The 21,428-nt window shown below is 31.8% G+C and overlaps 5 protein-coding genes across 7 annotated transcripts in view; 2 read left to right on the top strand and 3 right to left on the bottom strand.

Annotated features, from left to right (window-relative positions):
- The window catches only part of LOC115237629 (1-acyl-sn-glycerol-3-phosphate acyltransferase alpha-like), an 11,362-nt gene extending 3,871 nt beyond the window's left edge, over positions 1-7,491 (bottom strand). The window contains exons 1-4 of the mRNA XM_029810807.1: positions 7,137-7,491; positions 2,233-2,418; positions 1,967-2,100; positions 114-295 (exon numbers count right to left, since the gene is read on the bottom strand). Coding sequence (XP_029666667.1) covers positions 114-295; positions 1,967-2,100; positions 2,233-2,418; positions 7,137-7,195 — 561 coding nt within the window. The 5' untranslated portion in view covers positions 7,196-7,491. The remainder of the gene's footprint in view (positions 1-113; positions 296-1,966; positions 2,101-2,232; positions 2,419-7,136) is intronic.
- Positions 7,492-8,391: 900 nt separating this feature from the next.
- On the top strand, positions 8,392-9,649 carry LOC115237621 (U6 snRNA phosphodiesterase). Its single transcript, XM_029810795.1, has 4 exons — positions 8,392-8,486; positions 8,647-8,798; positions 8,958-9,292; positions 9,641-9,649. The coding sequence occupies exons 1-4, from the start codon at positions 8,392-8,394 to the stop codon at positions 9,647-9,649; spliced, it is 591 nt and encodes a 196-aa protein (XP_029666655.1).
- A 380-nt stretch (positions 9,650-10,029) lies between these two features.
- Positions 10,030-18,413, top strand: LOC115237972 (nuclear pore complex protein Nup93-like). Of its 3 annotated transcripts, XM_029811421.1 has the most exons (9): positions 10,030-10,044; positions 10,153-10,245; positions 15,354-15,583; positions 15,704-15,884; positions 15,970-16,933; positions 17,009-17,333; positions 17,426-17,782; positions 17,866-17,983; positions 18,082-18,413. In XM_029811421.1, exons 3-9 carry the CDS (start codon positions 15,357-15,359, stop codon positions 18,391-18,393), a joined length of 2,484 nt encoding a protein of 827 aa, XP_029667281.1. In that variant the 5' UTR covers positions 10,030-10,044; positions 10,153-10,245; positions 15,354-15,356; the 3' UTR covers positions 18,394-18,413. The 3 variants fall into 3 exon arrangements, with proteins under 3 accessions (XP_029667281.1, XP_029667268.1, XP_029667276.1); XM_029811408.1 differs by lacking the exons at positions 10,030-10,044; positions 10,153-10,245 and adding an exon at positions 14,925-15,140; XM_029811416.1 differs by lacking the exons at positions 10,030-10,044; positions 10,153-10,245 and adding an exon at positions 15,153-15,272.
- Positions 10,516-14,680, bottom strand: LOC115237953 (tonsoku-like protein). Its single transcript, XM_029811367.1, has 2 exons — positions 14,539-14,680; positions 10,516-14,419 (listed from the first exon to the last, which is right to left on the bottom strand). Exon 2 carries the CDS (start codon positions 14,354-14,356, stop codon positions 10,556-10,558), a length of 3,801 nt encoding a protein of 1,266 aa, XP_029667227.1. The 5' UTR covers positions 14,357-14,419; positions 14,539-14,680; the 3' UTR covers positions 10,516-10,555.
- Positions 18,414-18,744: 331 nt separating the features above from the next.
- On the bottom strand, positions 18,745-20,289 carry LOC115238029 (ADP-ribosylation factor-like protein 2-binding protein). The gene is made up of 6 exons (XM_029811530.1): positions 19,897-20,289; positions 19,653-19,757; positions 19,465-19,571; positions 19,299-19,384; positions 19,108-19,204; positions 18,745-19,046 (listed from the first exon to the last, which is right to left on the bottom strand). The coding sequence occupies exons 1-6, from the start codon at positions 19,898-19,900 to the stop codon at positions 18,951-18,953; spliced, it is 495 nt and encodes a 164-aa protein (XP_029667390.1). The 5' UTR covers positions 19,901-20,289; the 3' UTR covers positions 18,745-18,950.
- Positions 20,290-21,428: the final 1,139 nt, after the last annotated feature.

The raw sequence follows: 21,428 nt of genomic DNA, 5'->3' as shown, positions 1-21,428 counted from the left end.
ATTCATATACATATATTTATGTATTATATACATATATAATTTAAATAATATATTTTTTATTTTAGGTCGCTATTTTGTCAGTAAGAAGCAGAGAAACATTACAAAAAAATCACCTTTGCCAGACGAATAGATTCCGCTGTAGCGTTAATAATTTGTTGGGCTTCTTCAACGTTTTTCCTATCGATGAACACTGTTCCCCAAAGCCAAGTCGCGAGACCAAATGGTCCAAGGTACATAATCTCTTTTTTAGAAATTACAGTGCAATTCTCCATCGCTAGCCACAATTCACCTAAAACTGTATTGACCAATTTTATTATACATATCTCTATCATTCTCTTGATAAAAGATATACAAGCCTTGGGTTCGCGCAACATTATTTTCTTAAGTTTATCAAAAAAATTTTTTTCTTAATCTAACGAAACAAATTTAAAATAATTGCAATAACCGATCGTAGTTACCACAAAGATCTAGTGAACTCTGATGATTGATGAGCACGACACAGCCCGAGTCTTTGATGATATTCTCTTTACCACGAAAACGGAATTTGATTCCAATGATCTTCGCTATTCTTACTACACATCTGGCTGGCATTCTGAAAGATTTCGTTTCATATATATATATTTCATATTTATATTTATATTTTATATTTATATTTCATATTTATATTTATATTATATATTTCAGGCCCAAGGATTTGATTTTATTTACACATTTGGAAACTTACAGTGCATTTTTCCAACTACCGATTCGGAACAGCATGAACGGTATCCATAATCCTGCGGCTAACGCGCTGCCTACTATGAAGAAGGTGAACTTCGCTCGATATCTTACTTTCTCACTCAAGGCACAAAGCATCACAAAGAGAAATATCAGGGCGATGCCGCTCGTTGTATAGACGCCGCACAGAACTCTGATATCGTGCAAAATTAATTACATCAATTGTGCATTAAATTTGTGTGACATAAAATTTAAAAATCAAAATTAGAATTCACAAAGAAAGAAATAAAGTTATAAAAAAATTAAATCTAAATAAAATGAAATTTATATTAAGTTGTTCTTTATTCATAACTATAGAAAAATGAATGTTTTATTTTTAAAAAGTTTGCCTCAAAAGAACCACGTTCGTTTTTTTTCAGGTCTATACATGTAAGAACTCATGTGCATCGTTGCGCACTTTGCTATAATTTTACTAGTGGTCTCTCTCTGTCTCTCTCTCTCTTTCTCCCTCCGTCTCTCCCTCTTTTTTTCTCGCTCTATCTCTCTTTATGGTTAATTAAAAGGGTTTATAAAAAGACGGATGCTTTAGCTAGTTAAAAGACACCTTTAATAATTGTAATATTAAGGCAAGATTCTGCGTATTATTACTGTCACATTTTTGATATAAATATTCTTAAAATATTCCATATATTTTGTAATTACGCTGAGGATGGTCTAAAAAAAGGGACCGAAACGTACGCTTTTTGTGATTTTATCACGTAGTCAAAATATCAATGTAATTTGATTGTAATAAAACATATACACACAAATTACCGCGCTGGCTCTTGATTGCCTTTTATTTCCTTCGTATGATTTATTTAGTTACATTTATAAAAAAAGAATATTTATTTTCTTTGCTTATATACCTGAATAAAATCTCTTTAATTTGCCATCTAAAAAGTAGTACTTTGACACAGCAACAGGTTGAATCGGCATTTGAGATTCAATTGCGACATGAAAAGCGCCTTTCTTGAAGGGAAGTAACGAATTACCCGAATGTCGGTGTCCTTCGGGAAATAGAAGAAGTCTCCGCTAGAAAATTCAACCAAAATATCAATATATTTTTGTGATGTATATTTATCATTCTCTTGATAAAAGATATACAAGCCTTGGGTTCGCGCAACATTATTTTCTTAAGTTTATCAAAAAAATTTTTTTCTTAATCTAACGAAACAAATTTAAAATAATTGCAATAACCGATCGTAGTTACCACAAAGATCTAGTGAACTCTGATGATTGATGAGCACGACACAGCCCGAGTCTTTGATGATATTCTCTTTACCACGAAAACGGAATTTGATTCCAATGATCTTCGCTATTCTTACTACACATCTGGCTGGCATTCTGAAAGATTTCGTTTCATATATATATATTTCATATTTATATTTATATTTTATATTTATATTTCATATTTATATTTATATTATATATTTCAGGCCCAAGGATTTGATTTTATTTACACATTTGGAAACTTACAGTGCATTTTTCCAACTACCGATTCGGAACAGCATGAACGGTATCCATAATCCTGCGGCTAACGCGCTGCCTACTATGAAGAAGGTGAACTTCGCTCGATATCTTACTTTCTCACTCAAGGCACAAAGCATCACAAAGAGAAATATCAGGGCGATGCCGCTCGTTGTATAGACGCCGCACAGAACTCTGATATCGTGCAAAATTAATTACATCAATTGTGCATTAAATTTGTGTGACATAAAATTTAAAAATCAAAATTAGAATTCACAAAGAAAGAAATAAAGTTATAAAAAAATTAAATCTAAATAAAATGAAATTTATATTAAGTTGTTCTTTATTCATAACTATAGAAAAATGAATGTTTTATTTTTAAAAAGTTTGCCTCAAAAGAACCACGTTCGTTTTTTTTCAGGTCTATACATGTAAGAACTCATGTGCATCGTTGCGCACTTTGCTATAATTTTACTAGTGGTCTCTCTCTGTCTCTCTCTCTCTTTCTCCCTCCGTCTCTCCCTCTTTTTTTCTCGCTCTATCTCTCTTTATGGTTAATTAAAAGGGTTTATAAAAAGACGGATGCTTTAGCTAGTTAAAAGACACCTTTAATAATTGTAATATTAAGGCAAGATAATACATAAGAAATATTTTTATTGTTTTCTTTTTACAATATACGAATCTCTTTTTTCTCTCTCCTTAGTGATTCGTCTACGCACATTTATAGTTGCAAGGTTACTATTATTCTGTATATGACTATTATTTTTCCAATTTGTTCGCAACAATTTAAGTTGTCCACAAATAATGTTCCATAACACAAAGGCTATCAGAATTGATTATTACGTAAACTTCTTCTATGTATGCATAATATCATTGCATATAAATTGTCGGATCTAAAATCTTAGTTTTGTGCAGAATACTCTTATAAAATACACAACTTCTGATAATTAAAATAAAAGAAATAGATAGAAAAGATATATGAATATTAATATACAATATTTAATATTTAAGAATAAAAGCTGGAAACATATAATTTTAATCATCCTTATTTCCTCTCCTATTTAATTTCTATTTTGTTTAATTAAATATATTTTAAATATAGGTTTACAGACACACACAGAGTCAATATTACTCGATATATTTTTTCGAAAATTAATTATCAAGATATAAAACTGGCATTTTTTTTACACTATGTTTTACATAGCATACAAAATAGCATACAGAAAACATTGAAATGAATAATTTATGATTAGCATTGTGATCTACGTTAGATCCGAAAACTAACTTTTGATTAATATACATCATCGATGTTATTATCATCGACAATGCAATCACGCAGGCAATCATTAAGATGATAAAGCAGTGTTTTTAAATAGGTTTAAAGTTCTTTTTTTTTTTTTACCAAGTTTCTTAGCCATTGTTCCTTAAATATTGTCGAAGGAGGCTCTCATCAGACAGACGTAATCTTTAATTAGACGTCGCGAATATATGAACTTCGTACTTTGTATCTTTGCATTGTCAAGAGACGAAAAAGAACATATGTATTACAAATATACAAATAAGCAGATGCGTAATTTTTTACACACGAATATATAAGAAAATATGAAATTGAGAAATTGTTTGCATATAAAAACGTAATGCATATGCACAATCACGTTAGTTTCATAATTTCTCTTTCACAATATAAATCATTTAATTTTATAAGAAAATAATTAAAAATAAAAAAAAAGATTTTGTTTGCAAGATTTTAAGAATTTTAATAATAGCATAATACGTACCTGTTTTTTTCAAATTTAATTATTTTCAAAATATCGGACTATATTTATATATTAAATAAATATAAATTATATGTAATATCGTAGTAATGTTATTATATAATATTATTACGATATAGTAACATCATTTATTTTATATAAATTTTATATTTCTTTGATTTTGAATAAATCATATAGGTTGTAAATTACTAGACAAAAGAAACTAGAATTTAATAATTTGAATTGTTAGACAGCAAGTTGTAGTATTTCACGCAAAAAATAATAATTATGTGACAGATAAAATCTTAAATTGATAAAATTCATATTATTTGTAAATAAATTTTATTACATTATATCTTATTATATGAATCTCGAAAAATATTAATAAGTTTTATTTTTTTAACAACGTATTTATATTATTTGTAAAAAATAAAGTTGTAATTTCCATTCTTCAACATAAACGGTTGTTCTGGAAATTATTGTTACAATGTGTACAAATAATAAGAATCAATTATTGTTATAACTTCTACAAACTGTACGTCCGATAATATTAACTCTTATTGTGTGTTTTGTGAAGATATGCAAGAAAATAAAAATTCTTTAATAAGGAATTGTATTTTTCAATTCTTACGATAGCGTCAATCATACAATACTGCTACCGACAATAAATATAATACTGCTCTTTTAGTTACATAGGGTCAGATAACTTGCATATTGCAAAGTAAGTAACTCATTTCCATAATATTACAATATCATCTCCATTGTAATATCATTTCGATTGCATTCCGCTTTGTCATCAAACTTTGTAATTTTGCTCATATTCAAGATAAGATTATAATTTGCAGCAAGATTTCTATTAGAAAATTAATATCAAAAATAAATTTTATAAACCAACTAATACTATTTAATACTAAATTTCATTATTAATATTTATAAGAGTAAAACTATTTTTTCATACCATAAAAAAAAATAACTTAAATTTTTAAGTTGTATATTTTTTTCGATATATTCCATTTTTCATAAATTTATATTTTAAATTGATCGATAAATATCAATTGTATGTATATGTAAACAATTTCAAATTATTTAAACTAAATACTAAAATGAGAGAAAATGCAAGATATTGGGGGGAGGGGTATAAAATCTAATAAAATAATTTTATATTCTGCTTATAAAACGTATACCAATTTTACAATGTGTGTGTCATAAATACAACACACACAGATAAAAACAACTAAATACTACGAAATAAATACAATGAATTATCTCTTAAGTAAAGAGAGAGATAATGAGAGATGAAAGATTAATTATTTCTTGAAATATTATTCATTGTAATAATAATAATAATAATTATTATTATTATTATTATTATTATATATATATATATATATTTTATAGCTTAAATTTTCGATTTGTAATGTGAAGCAAATAAATAATTATCACAGATGTGTCATGCGGATCATCCGATCGTACTAGAGGTCAAAATTCCTCTTGACCGTTACTGGAGTCCTTTACTCTTTCAGTTGACGAACGAGTCAATTCATTCGTTAAAGCTTAAACGATTTCATTCAGTAAGTTTCAATTTGACTGGAATTGTCAATATAATATCTTGAGAAATCTTAACTTTTTAATTCATTATAGTTTGTGTTTTTTATATTAATAAATATGGAACAAAATAAATATGGAACATTATTCTATCGATTCGATTTCTGTTATTTAATGCGTTGAATGTAAAATAAATGAAGTTCTTAAGATAATATTTCCGATATTATCTTGCTACTTCATAACAGATAATTCATTTCATGAGTCAACGCATTAACACGTAAAACATATGCTCGTAAAGAGTATAAAGTACAACATATACTACATGTGGAGAGAAATGAGCAACATAGTCCGATCGACACTCAAGGAACATAGTCAGATCGTGATTCTATACATAATTGAAATATGTACTTACACCAGTGGAGATAACACACGAATAACTTGAGCATCGATAATAACGTTACATACAAATATTCAATCTAATAGATTGATAAAAGTTTCTTTTCCTTTTAAAATATATAATTTTCATTATATCACTATTAGTTCTATTAATAAAGATACATAAATAACATGTCTATCGCAATCTGATAAAAATAAATTCGTGTTTTCAACTTTATGAAAGCTATAAATTCTACATGTTTTTCTGCGATGCACAAGATTGCGCATTGTGCAGAAATTATATTTATTTTCCATTATAATAATAATAAGATTTTATGTTAACGAAAGAATAATAATATATAATAAGTGCAATTCCAAGTAAATTCTTATTTTAGAAACGTATTACATATATATCTGTACTATATAGATAATAGTAATGAAGGAAAACGTGTTCGTAGAAAATAGAGAAAATCAATAATAGATAATAGAAAATTACAATAGATTAGAGAAAGTTCTACTTTCTTATGTATGTATGTCACTATGTGTATATGTAAATGTGAGACTGAAAACTCGTAAATTTAACACAATACACATTTTTTACTAGATCTCATAAATTATCCTCCCTTGTCAATTTGAATAAATTGAACTTATTAATCATCTATTTAATTATTTATTTATATTTAATTGTTATTAAATAAATAAATTATTATTTGTTTGTCATAAATATAAAATTCAAACATAACAAATTTCAAATATAATATAATAAGTAACTAATTAAAAATATTTATTTATGTTTAATTTAGATATTAATAAGGAAAAAAAATATTATTTGATATAAGACATCTATATAAATATATGAATAGTTCAAGGTTAGATGGGCATGAAAATGCTAATTTCTTTCTTAGTGAAAATTTTATTTACTCTAAAAAACTAATTTTAAATAAAATTTAATAAAACTGAAGATTCTGTAACAAGCTACAAATATGTTTCGATTTATACGACAAAAATCTTTCACACTTCTGTGATTAAAAAAAAAAAAAACAATTACCTTTAAGTTTTCCCAAATATTTTATTTCATATAATTATACCGCTCGTATCATAAAGCACCGATTTATTCGTAATTATCTATACTTATAATCCTATCATATTAATGAATGTAAATATTATCTGTAACAACTTATTGCGTACAACGTTAAATGAAAATGAATGTTTCAATGAAGGGAATTCATTGCTATTTACCTTGATTCATTTGCCTGATTTACTTCTTTCATTTCGTGTATGATTTGTGTACTACACATGGTTCGTGTAGTCTATGCGTGTCCTTATTCTTAATTTTTTCATTCGATAAACGTCAATAACGATCGCGTTAATAATAACCGCAGCGCGTATACACTATTTTATTTTAATTTACTCTGTATTTAATGTATTCGGGACAAAATTAGCCGAAGAAAGAACAATAATATCACCGTGTCGATTACTTACGTCTTGAACATGATGTTGTTCAGGTACGTAGCGTTCACCGCGATTGATCAAAAACAACTGTCAAATACCAACAACCGTTGCCTCGCTATAGTGACCTATAGCACTACTATAACCATGGCACGTGGTCCATCGAACGATACATCGAATGATGAGTCGACACATCTCGTAAATCTTCGGTAGTTTCCGCCTTTTGAAAAACATCGTCAATGGTTGTTATATACAGTTGATATTCTCCAATCAATAATCTACAGAAGAAAAAAAAGAAGAAATAAAATTAAGTGTCCTATATAATGACAGATATTTTTACAAAAAAAAGGAGAACTCTATAGTTATTTTTTTCGAAACAAAATAATTATACATACATATATATATATATATGTATAATTATTAATAAAATAATAATCATAATACAAAATAAGGTCAATTTATGCAAATTAAACAATTACAAATAATTAAAAATATGAATAATAATTCAATTTTCAATAAAATAATTCATGTTTGATTCTCGTCGGACATAATTTATAATCTTTCCTCAACAGAAATATTATTTTTATGTGTACGCAACTTCTAATCAAACGCTTCGAAGCATTTCTAGCGTCTTCCCGACCGCAGCGAGGATGCCGGACCGTTCTGTTTTACCGACCATAATAATCAATTATTATGGCCGGTAAAACAGGACGGTCCGGCATCACCTTAAGCGTAACTTGCTATCGACGGTTTTCGGTATCGTTAACTAGCGACAGCCAATGGCAAGGACAATCCTAGTGAAAAGCGCAATTCTCATAGACTATCGCTCGCTAACGACAACGATAATCGTCGCTAAGACGTTAGAGAATCCTGCTTCACATCTATTATATGTTTGTACTTATATATGTTTGTATACGTAATTCATTCCAGCCATTCGTTTCCAGCTGCGGATTTGTTTATTATATTTTTGTGATAGATAAATGGTGATAATAAATATATGCAGTTGATGTTGAATATAAAAATAAAAATTATATACAAGAAAGAGATGGCCGGTTTGCATTTAATAAAAACATACTCTTCCGACTCGGACGAAGATAAGCATGATGAAGAGAAGGAAGATGACGATAAAATTGTAAACAAGTATATATAAATTATATATTTATTATTCTACATTATTTAGTGTCATTTAAATCTTGCCTGTTCCTAAAAGTTTCATTCTTGGTTTAGTGAAAAAAAAAAAAGAAATAACGTATCTATTTTTCAAGTATCCCATATATAACCCTTGATATATATATTTTAGACAAACTAAGCTAGCCTTACCAGCAAGTATTTTGTCGTTGAAAGGAGTTGCATATCATGAAGAAGTGATTGACGACCCATCGGATCATGATGGACGGATACGAAGCTTCCAACACGAACGTGGTAACTGGGCAACTTTGATTTACATAGATTGTAAGTATTTTATTTTCCACACATAAGATCGATATTAATCATGACAAATCAGGAGATAAATGTACTTAATCTTTTCTGAATGGTTTTGTAAATTATTATATGTTATGATCGATTAGATTCTTTCAAATGAAGTATAGAAAGAACTTAAATTTATTTCAGATACTACCAGCGATTGCCTTTATACCTGGATGAAATCTATATTGAATGAATTGCCAGTCCAAGGCGAGATTATTTCTAGTCTTCATATTAGTCTAAGTCGTACTTTGGTCCTAAAGTTTCATTGGATTGAATCATTTGTGGAGGGTCTAAAATTATTATGTCGTGGATTCCACCAGATTGTCATACAACTCACAGATGTGAAAGTATACTGCAATGAGGAAAGAACTCGCACATTCCTTGGAATTTACTGTCAAGATGAGGATGGTACATTGAAGCGCCTAACAGAAGCTATTGACTGTTTACTAGCTGAATATCAATTGCCATTGTTTTATAAGGTATATAAAATAACATCTCCGCTTTTTAAAATCAAATATCACAGATAAATACACACATAATACAAGACAAACTTTATTTAATTTTATTAACTTATATTTATAAGACTTCTGATCTCTCACTGCAAACATGTTGGAGGGAAAAAAATTATGTGAATTTCTTGCACTATGAAATAAATTACTTTTTTTTTTGCATACCATTCGTGTTTATGATTAAATTGGTAAAATATATGCCAAAAATTCTTTGGTTTGTAAATTCGTAAATCTTTATCAATTGTGTGTTCTAAAGTTTATTTATTTTTATTGAAAATATATAAGATTGATGGATTGAATTACATATTATTAATACAGGATAGCTGAGAAAGCTATAATGGCATATTTTATAATGAAAAAAGTAACATATTTGAACATATAATGCATGAAACAAATTTTATCATTTTTGACTAGGGAAAGATCAGTAATTGGTTCATGAATTTATATATACATATATTCATATTTTTCACACAGGATATTTCATACCACATCAGCTTCTTCTGGTGTCTCGGAGACAAGCAAATGTATTTGAAAAAAATTCTGCCCTCTCTTACGTGTAGTTTAAACAAATTTTTGGCAGAAAATGTGGAAGATACATATGTACACGTCAAGGAGATACAATGCAAAATTGGGAATAAATGTTATTCCTTTGAACTGAAATAAATTATCTCTTTAAAACCTATTTTAGATTATACAACGTAACCTATTATATGTAAATAAAGGTAAATTATCATTTAATCGTTTTTTTCGATGTATTTTCTCATTTTATGTGATATGCTCGGAATCAACCAGTCATCAAATAAAAAACAACGGACTTGTTTATTTTCCAGAAGCTATCTCGATAAATCTTTCCAATGGAAGTAGGAGAGGGCGAGAATAAAACTTGCTCGCTCGAGAAATGATGGAAATGATCGTAAAACAAAGTAAGGAGATACTGCATATCGATATTTTTGATAGAGATAGAGAGAATTCTAAAATTCTATTTTTTATATAACAAATACTAGTTTATTTTACAAATATTGTGTCGTATAAAAATTATATTTTCTTACGAGATTATAAATTATTTTATTTGAAAAATATACTTATAAAAATTTTTTCATATAAATATATATATATATACATATGTATATATGTGTATATATATGCTAGCGCACGTGTATGATATATACAAATATGTACAAACTTATCATCATATATAGATAAATACAAATTTATCTCAATATTGTATAAAAATTAGACTTTAAAATCATTTTCGGCAAAAGGTTTTATTGGTTTAAAGATTGCTAAGTTGTGAGGCAATTTCGTTACAATACCTGCTCCGCGCCACAGTTTAATCCACAAATCACATAAATTAGGTTCCATGTTAGCCAGTAACGTACAAACTTCGGGATTTTGTATAATTAATTCCTTCTCCGGACTACTCACAATATTTTTACAACCACTAACATCGATATAAGTTAACGTAGGTTGACGATTCAACAATACATTTATAGATGATACAGTTACATTCGTGTTCCCGCGAAGTATTAATTTCAAGAGTTTAGGCAAGTGTGCTAGAATAATCTTTATATCGGAGTCTGTTATGTCACAGAATGAGAGATCTAGCAATTCCAAGTTTGGTAATAGAATTGTACCTGCGACTAAACTTGAGACGAATTTGTCGGAGCAAGTGGTATTGGATAGATTCAAATCGAGTAATTGCTTATTCAAAAAATAAATCATCGCGTCACGATTTAATTTATTCCATGAAATATCGCAATTCGTCAGATTAGGATTGTCGAACGGAAGGTGAAAATCTTTCAGTCTGCAGTAACGTAAATTGAGAGTCCGCAAGTATCTCAGAGATACGATCAAGTCTCTGAGAATGTCGCAACTCTCCGAACTTAATGGATTGTAACTTAGATCGAGGACTCTCAATTGAGGCGGTAACGAGCTTATTTGACGCAGACAAGCGAAGTCGATGTCGCAGCCTTTTAAATAGAGTTCCTGCAGAGACAAGAGATTCGAAAGACACCGGTGCAAGTGTGTTCCCACCGTTCCCAATACAGTGCCCGACAATTGTAATAGTGTAATATTCCTCTCGTATTTCAAAGTCTTCAACAACGGTACAATCAGTTCTTTAGCGATATCATCGGGTCTCGTGCGAAGTATGGACGTATTTTCGCAAGATTTCAAACAGCTTAGCATATTCTCGCGGGGACTCGAATCATGAATACGACAGATGGTCTTGTATCGCTCGACAATGAACGGTATTTTTAGTTCACCTATCTCGCATTCTAGTCTAGCGTTATCCTCGACCGCAATTTTCAAAATGCTTTCTTTCGTTACTGTTACGTTCCCGTTTATCGGCCGTAACAGCAGTTTGGCTGTACAAGCGGTTTCGCGGAAGAACATGGATTCAGCAGCAGTTGTGATGCACGTGAGAAACTCTTTCTCTTCTTCGTAAACTGCCACTTTTAGGTCGAACGCGTCTTCCTTAACAAATATACGTAAATGTATATATTCTGCATCCTGTTGTTGTTCAAAAGCTGTCGGGGTACGCGAGGATGATTGTAATTCATGAATCATCGGAGACGGTGAACGAGACACGATAAATCCATTCGATATCAAAGAAGTCTGTCGTTTTCTCTTAACCCTCTTGGATTCTTCAGATAATTGAATAATTTTAGTAGTAGCGTTATCTTCATCATTGTCTTCAGCGCTGTCTTCATCGCTTATGTTTAAATACTCTTCATTTTGAAGCGTACAATTTAGCTTTAATTTCTTCGTAGTGCTCTCTATATCTTCATTAGACTTTCTTTTGCCTGTGGCAATGTAATTATATGACATGGATTTTTTCTTCGTTGTACTCCCGATATCATCCTCCAGCCAGTCGTCAATGAGAACTTGTTCTTCACTCACTAGAGGTGCGTCATTACCGCCTTTGAATGTGACAACCGTGTTAGTTTTGTTGAAAGACCTTAGATTTGCTATCGTTCTTTTATAGTATTCACCGGCAGATATCTTTTCTACCTCAGACTCTTTATCCGGAGATTGCACAGATTCTTTATCCGATGTCTGAGCGTTGTCGGATCTCTTTTGCTTTTTCTTTACTGGAATAAAGGTGGAAAACTTCTTACATATCATGTCGTACTCTACTAAATCTTCAGGACTTAATTCTCCTACCCGATCTTTCCAATCTTCTAAACAATCTAATACCGTGTCGCCGCCGTGAGTTTTTAGCGTCACGTTCGCACCGTGTTGTATCAACAGTTGCATCATTGAAAAATGTCCGCAACACGCGGCATCGTGAAGTGGTGTCACGCCTTTGCAGGACACGCCACCCGGATCGTTGACGTTCGCGCCATGTCTCAAGAGCAATTCTGCGATATCCACGTAACCATGATTCGCAGCTTCGTGGAGAGGGGACCAACCGCAGTGATCTCTAACGTTCGTAGAGTGACCAGACGATAACAGTTTCTCGACGGTACTGATGTCACCATTAATGCACGCTACATGTAATTGCGTTTCGCCCTTTGCGTTCCTCTTGATCGTTCCCGTCCTCGTTCTCCTCTTAGGTGTTGTCTTGACATTTTCTTCGTCTTCGAGATCGGATAGTTCCTCTAAACAAATGTCCGCGCCAATCTTATCGCTTTCCTCGGACACCGCTTCGCTTTCCGTATCGCTCGGTGCTTCATTCGATGTTAATCCTGCTTTCTGTCTCGTATCCTTTGCTTCATCAAACTGGTTTGCGCTTTCCAAGTAATTGACGAGTTCTCTTGCAACGGATCTTTGCAGCTTAATATTATCGCTTTCATTCGCCGAAGTCAACGCCAAAGTGTAACACTCCCGTATTTCTATGTCGGGAGCATTTGCCGCTATTAACAGATCTGCTAGAAACAGCGCCGATCTACATTTCTCTCGAGGATTAGCGCAGAGTTCGAGTTCCCTTTGTGCGAAAGGTAGCGCTTCCTTATATCGCCCTGCATCTTTGAGCGTTTGAACTAGACTTACTAAGGCAATACTTACTTGATCGCCCGTTTTCTCCGCGCAAGTCAGCATATGTCGATAATATTCCGCACCTTTATCGAAGCATTGCGCAGCAACCGCCGCATCGCCCAAGGTTTCGTACAATTTTTGCTTAACTTGGATATCAGTTTCGACAAGAAGATCATTTTCCGCTCGACACAGAGTCACAATAATCCTTAAATATTTCTCCACTTGATATTGTATGTCCTTTGGCAATCCTTTACTTGTATACAGGGAAATCAATATTTTACGTGTTTCAATCCACTTTCCGGTTCGCATAAATAGTTCAGCCTTTGATACTTTTGCTTCGGTTTTCAGGTGTACATCTTGCACAGTGGCTGCAGTTTCGATATAAGTCAACGCCAGCTCGTGATTGCCTTGTCGTTCATATATAGCTGCCAAAGAAATACACGTTCGATGTAAATCTTCCTGAAAATTGTTTGATACACACAGCTCAGTTGCTTGTTCAATCAGATTGATCGCCTGTTGCGTCTCCTTTTGCGCTTCCAATGTTAATCCCAAGTTGAGCAAAAGTCTCGCACGCATCAGCGTTCTCTCCTGCAGCTTGATTTCGTTTCCTGTTAATTTATCACACAATTCCATGCTGTTCACATAAGCCAGTTTCGCATTTACCAAAGCCTCATCGCGTTTCTGCGAATGATCAGTTAAGCTTTCGGCCAAGCAAAAATAAGTTCTACCCAGGGTGGCAAATGCACGTTGTTCTTCTATCAAGTTTTTTATATCCTTGGCGCCTTCCAAATGTAGATTCTGGTGTATTAGAGCTCGTTCGTAATCTCCCCAGCTTGCATGAACCTCTCCAATCATTCTGTGTGCTATCGCACAATTCAACTTGTCCTGCAATTTTTCGCAGATACTCAACTGTTCCGTATATTCTTGCAAAGCTTCCGTTGGTTGCTCATTTTCAAAGTACATATCCCCGAGATCCTTCGTGATTTCGGCCAGCTGTTGGAAATTGTTGTCTCGCTTGGCATGTTGTTTTCTCTTGATGAGTTTATCGATGTTCATTTTATTTAAATTTTATATATATACGTAGATAAACGATATGTCTTATTTATCATCATCGAGGCCCTACAAAGTATAAAAACGATAGCGATAACAGCTCTTTGTTATAGATAGATAATATCGCGATACATATTTTGAATATCGATATCACTTGAAATTTTCATGAAAATATATTTATTCGATACCTTTTGATACATGTAACAAGATCCCAAAAATTTAACAATCGTTCTCGATATTGTAGAAAATTAAATAATTTTTTGAAAAAATGAGGTTAACATATCTGTTATTCCACGACATGAGCGTGCTTCTGATTTTGTTGCGTTCCAAAATTCGTCCCCATAGGCTGCGTTCAGAAATCCTACCCGTAGGGTAGAGTAGCATTTAATTGACCAATCAGAATAAAAGGGGCAAAGATTTCTTTGTCTTGATTGGTCGATCAAACGCTACTTTACCCCGCGGCTAAAGTTTTATTTTATCAATGAAATAGTTAAATCTTATGAAAGGACGTCCTGTATAGCTTCTGTTTAATCGTTTTTAAAAGTTATTTAGAAATTTTTGAAAAATTAATTTAAAATATGAAAGAAAAAAATTGCACACAAATTATATGAATTAATTAATTTATTTACATTACTACTTAACCTGTCTTCTGCGACATCCCGCCAAAACAGAAGTGCCTATCATATGTCATATACACGTGATTGTAATCATCAGCGTTATATCGCGAAAAAGGGAGCCCGCTAATAACATTTAACACTGAACAGTGACAGGCATCAAACGGCTAGTTTCGGTAATTTTTTTATCTTCCCTGCCCCAGGTTAACATATATCTTATCCCTTCTATAATATTTGTACTTTGCGGTTCATGATCTTTGCCGCGCGATTTATAAGATTTTATTCTGTGGGTTTTATCGATATAATATGTATGTTCTACGTGATTACTTCGTCCAACGAACGGAAATCCAAAAAAGAAATAATAATACAAGGTTTTTTTATGTCATTAGAACATGGGTGATACCGGTCACGCAGATATGTTGCCCACCGATACCACGCGATTGATGACCGATTCCGGCTTCAGCGAATTGCTGAGGTCAGCGGAGCAGATATCCGCAGCCGCCGAAGGAAATGATGATATGCCGCATGTCGACAGAAATCTCCAACAGATATTAGAGGCTTCTAACGAGCTGTGGTCTCGTGTCACGCAAACCACCACCCAGGACAATGAAGCTCAAGCGTGAGTCTATTTCAAGATCTCATATAATTCGTGATTTTGTGTCAATTTTGTCTATATGTGCCTTATGTGTAATATAATTTCTATATTTTCGTTAATGTATCTGTAAAATAAATGTTCCAGCCACGTGTTACTAGGTTCCCGAGGGATTGACTTGTCTCAAATCTCACAGAAGTTAAACTCGCTTAGTGCAAGACGCACGTTTGAACCACTAGATCCCATTGCAGACACTGATATTGTCAGTTATCTTAGAAATGAAAAGGAAAATGCGATTCTATCCATCATTGAACAGGTTCATAAGGATGTATGTATATGTAAAAATAATTATTAAAATATTTATATATTTATTTGTATAAAATAAAAAGATAGATATTAAATCTATATTTTAGACATTTGAGCTTACTAGAGCTCAACAAATGGAACATATGCTGGGTGAATGGAAGCAAATGCGTTTTGAGATAATAAATGCCATGACTGCTCCATCCGGAGAGCTTGTGGACTTACGTGGAGCACCACAGCGTACGAAACTAGGAGGTTCGATGATTAGTGGTCTCTCTAGCATAGAAGTTGCATACGTAAAAGAACTGCAAAATTATAACGATCATGTGCTTAGAGGTATAACACGGCCCAGTTTGTTTAATGTGTTCTGTAAAGCCTCCGAATCATTTAACGACAAGAAGATCGTAGATTTGTGGCAAATGGTGAAATGTATGGTTGATATTCCACCGACACCTAGAGGGGATCAAATTAAATCCAGAAGTAGTCCTGCAATTGAACAAAAAATTGTTTCACAAGCCAAAAAATATTTAGAAAATAGATATAGAGATTTCATGAATTCCATAATCAACGAGAATCTAGTGCAGGCGAAACGAGGCGGTATTCCAGGCACCATTCCTCTGGTCAAGAGTTTTGTGGGTGTCAAAGTACAAAATTTAAGGGATTTGGAGGATGTTATGGTCGAAGACAAGCCATTGTGGCCTCTGGTATATTACTGCATGCGGTCCGGAGACTATAAAGCCGCGCTGCAGTGTCTGAATCAATGCAGTACAGAATTCTTGGAATTTAAAACAGCTCTTGAGGAAGCTTGTGACGATCCGCAACATCATCCGAGTAGTCGTGCGGAGTCCATTCTGAAATTACATTATAGAAAGCAAGTACGATCCGTCAGCGACCTATACAAGAGAGCGGCGTATTGTGCATTGATCCCTTGTGAGCCGGATGACTTGCATTCCGAAGTGATAGCCACAGCCGACGATTATTTGTGGTTAAAGTTGTGTCAAGTGAGATATCAGGCAGACGTTGAAAATAAACTGACATTGGATTATTTACAGACTACTATCTCCGAAATATATGGTAATATTAATTTGAGGTACCTGATAGCTCTTTTTTACTTAAAGATTCAGACGTTTTAGTGGATTCAATTTGCAGGAGAAACTTATTATCACGCACATGAGCAACCATTTTTGTATTTCTCGATGCTATTTTTGACCGGACAGTTCGAAGGGGCAATAGAGTTTTTATCCACCGGCGCTGGAGCGAGGCATTTAGCGCACGCGGTTCATTTAGCAGCTGCTATGCATGAACACAATTTATTGGCTGTCAGTCAAAGTGTCTTAGCGCCTTTGATTAGCGTAGATCCCGCCGATAAACCGCCAGCAAAAAGATTGAATTTTGCTAGATTGATATTGTTATACATTAAAAGATTTGAATTATCAGATCCAAAAGAAAGTCTTCATTATCTCTTTTTATTAAGGTAGTGATGCATTCTTAGTTGTTTATTATGTTAAATCAGTTAAATCAGTTATATTTTAAGTTTGTCATTACAATAATACTTTTTATTTTTAGATGTATGAAGGACCCGTACGATCGCAACATGTTCGCCGCGTCTGCCGCGGAAATGGTAGTGGATGCCTCTCCTGCAAATCGCGTTTTGTTAGTAGGGAAACTTGACAAAGATCGAAGAATTCCGGGTATTTTGGATCAATTCCAAATTAATACAGACGACGTGATAAATATTTGCGCCGAAACGTTGTACAGAAAAGGTCTGCTGGAAGATGCAGTCATGATGTACGATTTAGCTAGAAATCATGAGAAGGTTCTCAGTTTGATGTGCACACTCTTAACGCAAGTTGTCAGTCAGAAAGGATTGCCCGGTTCTCTCAGGTCACGATTACAAACCACAGCTATGGACATTGGTACAAGGTAAATTCACACATCTGTGACATAATAGATGGTTAACACATTTTTAAATTTAAACTTGTTATTTGTGTTGTAAATCTTTTCAGATATAAAGACATTGTAATTCAAGCACCCTCAGAAGTAGTGTCTTCATTCTATACTTTAAAAGATCTTATGGTTTTCTTTGATCAATTCCACAATGAGCAGTATCAAAGTGCACTTAGAGTAAGTAATTCTTTAATAGACAGCAAGAATAAATGTGTTATTTAGTATACTTTATAGTTAAAAAAAGATTTTTATAACGTGATATATTTTTTCTTTAGACAATTGCAGATTCGAAGATGTTGCCTCTTCATGTGAAGGAAGTCGATGAGAGAGTGAATGCTTTACGTCGTGTGTCGCCCGAAGTGGCTGGCACATTGGCCGATGTTCTTCTAGCTACCATGACGATACTGTATCGCCAGTATCAGAAATTGCGATCAGTAGAACCGGGAGATGAAATCGCGAGGGATCAGCAGCTATACGATCTCAGAGAACAAGCGCGAGCGTTAACCAGTTTTGCGGGAACCTTGCCATATCGTATGCCAAACGAGACCAACAGCAAACTTGTACAAATGGAAATTCTTATGCATTAAAATTGATAGTATACTATTAAGTGCTCCTTTGAATGTAATTCGAAAAGCTTCATCCTTTATCTGAATATTTAAAAATGTTTTGCATATATTTCTTAGCCAACATATTACTTAGAAAATTCGAGCATTTTTTTTATATTTTAATAAAAAAAATTTATTTTTTGTTTTTTAATTTCAAGTACAATAAAATACAATTGCACATATTTTCAAATTATGCATTATAATGGTCCATAAAAATAGAGAGGAAGATTTAATACTTCTAAAAATGTAATTTATATATATTATATATAAGTTGTTACTTTATATAATATAGATTATGCTAAAGGAGTCTATCAAATGCAGAAAAAGGCTAAGTAGGATATTTAAATTATTTTTGTACTTCTATTTGTAAAAAATACATGATATGATAAAGATTTTTGCAGATACAATCATTAATAAATATTGAACAATATGCATATATATTAATGTTTGACTTATATGTCACATTTGACATCACTTTTTCTAATATGTTCTATCTTTTATCTTGAAAGGCATCTTTTTTAATACTAAAATCATGTGCATTATCTTGGTGATTTATTGCAATCTTCTGCATTATAGAATTTTAAAGATGTAACAGCTATTCCACAGCTGAGATCTTCAACTTTACCTTCTTTTACCTATAAAGAACGTTTTATTACACACAGACAAAAGAAAAAGATTTTAAGTTATGTTACATACTGCTCTATAATCAAGAAACATTTCCTTAAAAGCCAAAAAGTCTGTTATCGTTGACAATACTTCAAAGACTTCACCTTCCAATTCTGCCTGTTTCTCACTGAATTTTATCATATACAAACATACAAAAATAAAAAATTTATTAGATAAAAGTTAATGGATTTATATTATGAGAAACTACATATTATAATTACTTTAATTGATGTAAAAGAATGTCTATTGTGAATTGTGGCATGACTTTTTTAAGATAATCCTCAATGTATTTCTCTACAGTTTTATTCTGAAACATATGTTAAGTGATATTTCAGAGAATATATTGTGGCAGTTTGAAGAATTTCAAGACTTTTACACGAGACTCACATATTCATTAAATATATTGGTATAAATTAATTTGTTGTCTTCCACTGGTTCAAAAACATTCCAGTACTTTTCTAAAAATCTTTGCTGAAGAGCTTGAAAGTCTTTCTCTGAAAGGCCAATACATCGTCAAATATATATACAATTTTAACGATTAACAATTGTTCATGTTTGTACGAATAATTTTGTACCTAATAACAAATCTTCGATATGTCCGATTACTTCGTCGAACGAACAGTGTTCTCCGTTTTTCGAATCTCGTTTCTCATCTTTTGGACTCGACAAACTCGTTTCATCTATTTGAAAAATTTATTTCAACATGTATAATGAAATAATTGTTACAGTATTTCTCGCGCGAACAATATGTATTATACTTGTCACGATATAAGATTTCACGAAATTAAGAAAATGTAATTTATATACGCGAACACAAACCCATGCTGTTTTCTTCTATTCTTGTTATCTTAGAAAAATAAGGCACAAATTTATATTATGAAATGAAACCTCCTCGACTATGTAAACTGACAGTTCCTGTTAAATTATAAATCAAGTTTATAGTCGTTGGAAACGACAGTTGATTAATCGATCGGTCTGCGAGGTTATATGTTAAATAGTGTACTTAGAAACAAATTATTGATAAATTTTCAAGGAACGTATTAATTTTATAATACACATATTTTAATATATTATACGTAGGGAGATTCAATATTAAATATATAATATCATTGCACTATGTATTCGTGGATGTATGTACATAGTAAATATATATCGAGAGAGCAAGTTATATGAAGTATTATATGAAGTACTACAAAAAGAAAATAGATGGAGACAAAGCCGCGTTTTTAAATTCAGTTATACATGAAATACTCTCTATAGGACGAGTATGTATAAGTGAAGACATAATGCTACATTTTTAATTTAGATTATTATACTAATACTGTTTATAATGAATAATGCATTTTGAAATTTACACAAGTTAAATCGCGCGAATATATCTATATGAAATACGATTTCTAGAATCGTCTCATTTTAACAGTCGTTAAAATTCGATTTATGACGCACTCAAGGTTAAGTTCTTTTTTAATAATTAATTAAATAACAATATATTTTTTAGAATACATTAGAATATCCTAATGAAATGAAACTATAAATAAAAGAATTTTATTATTATTTCTCATTTTGTAATTGCTTCTAGGTATAAGTATTTGTTAATTCAATTATTACAATACAATAACAAAGACTCTTTTAATAATACGTAGAGAAAATTTTTCTTCATCTAATTACTATAATAAGCTATAATACGCGCAACAATTTCACGCTTCGTAAAGTAACTTCATAAATAGCAAATCTTTATCGTTGTTGTATACCGGCACCAATATTTATGGAATTCATACAAACTCAAGCGAAACCGCTTACGTGCGTCACAGCATTTTGCAGTGACGCAAATAGAATCATAGAGTACGTCGAATTAAATTTCGACGTGAATGTTGTTGTTGACATATCGAGTCGGGAGAACGATTTCCAATTTATTCGTTATACACGAAAAAATGCAAAAAGCAATGGGAAATAATACATTTTACTTTTTCTCGTTACAACTTTAATAGCCAACGATAAAAAACGATACGCATCTTATGTCATTTTATATATCATTTCTCTTCCTTAATGAAAAATATTTGTAAATAAATGTATATCGATACATGCGCAAAGAATAATCTCTCTTTTTGATCACTTATAAAAGAGAAATGACGATAAATATTCGTTGCAAATAATTAATTATGAATAAATTATTTTACTGTATTATTAATTTGTATACTTTTAAAAATATTTGGCTATTCGTGAAAGAGTACAATTTGCTCAATAATAATTTTGTAAAGAGAAATTTCATTAGTTTTTTGAGATATTCCATATGACTGTAACATGATTTCCATTTCATTAGCGACAGAAGTATTTATATTATATTGTAATTA

The sequence above is a fragment of the Formica exsecta genome, unplaced genomic scaffold, assembly GCF_003651465.1.
Source record: "Formica exsecta isolate Colony F162 unplaced genomic scaffold, ASM365146v1 scaffold115, whole genome shotgun sequence".
NCBI lineage: Eukaryota > Metazoa > Arthropoda > Insecta > Hymenoptera > Formicidae > Formica > Formica exsecta.
The sequence above is the reverse complement of the archived record's forward strand: the minus strand, read 5'-3'. Positions and strand labels throughout refer to the sequence as shown.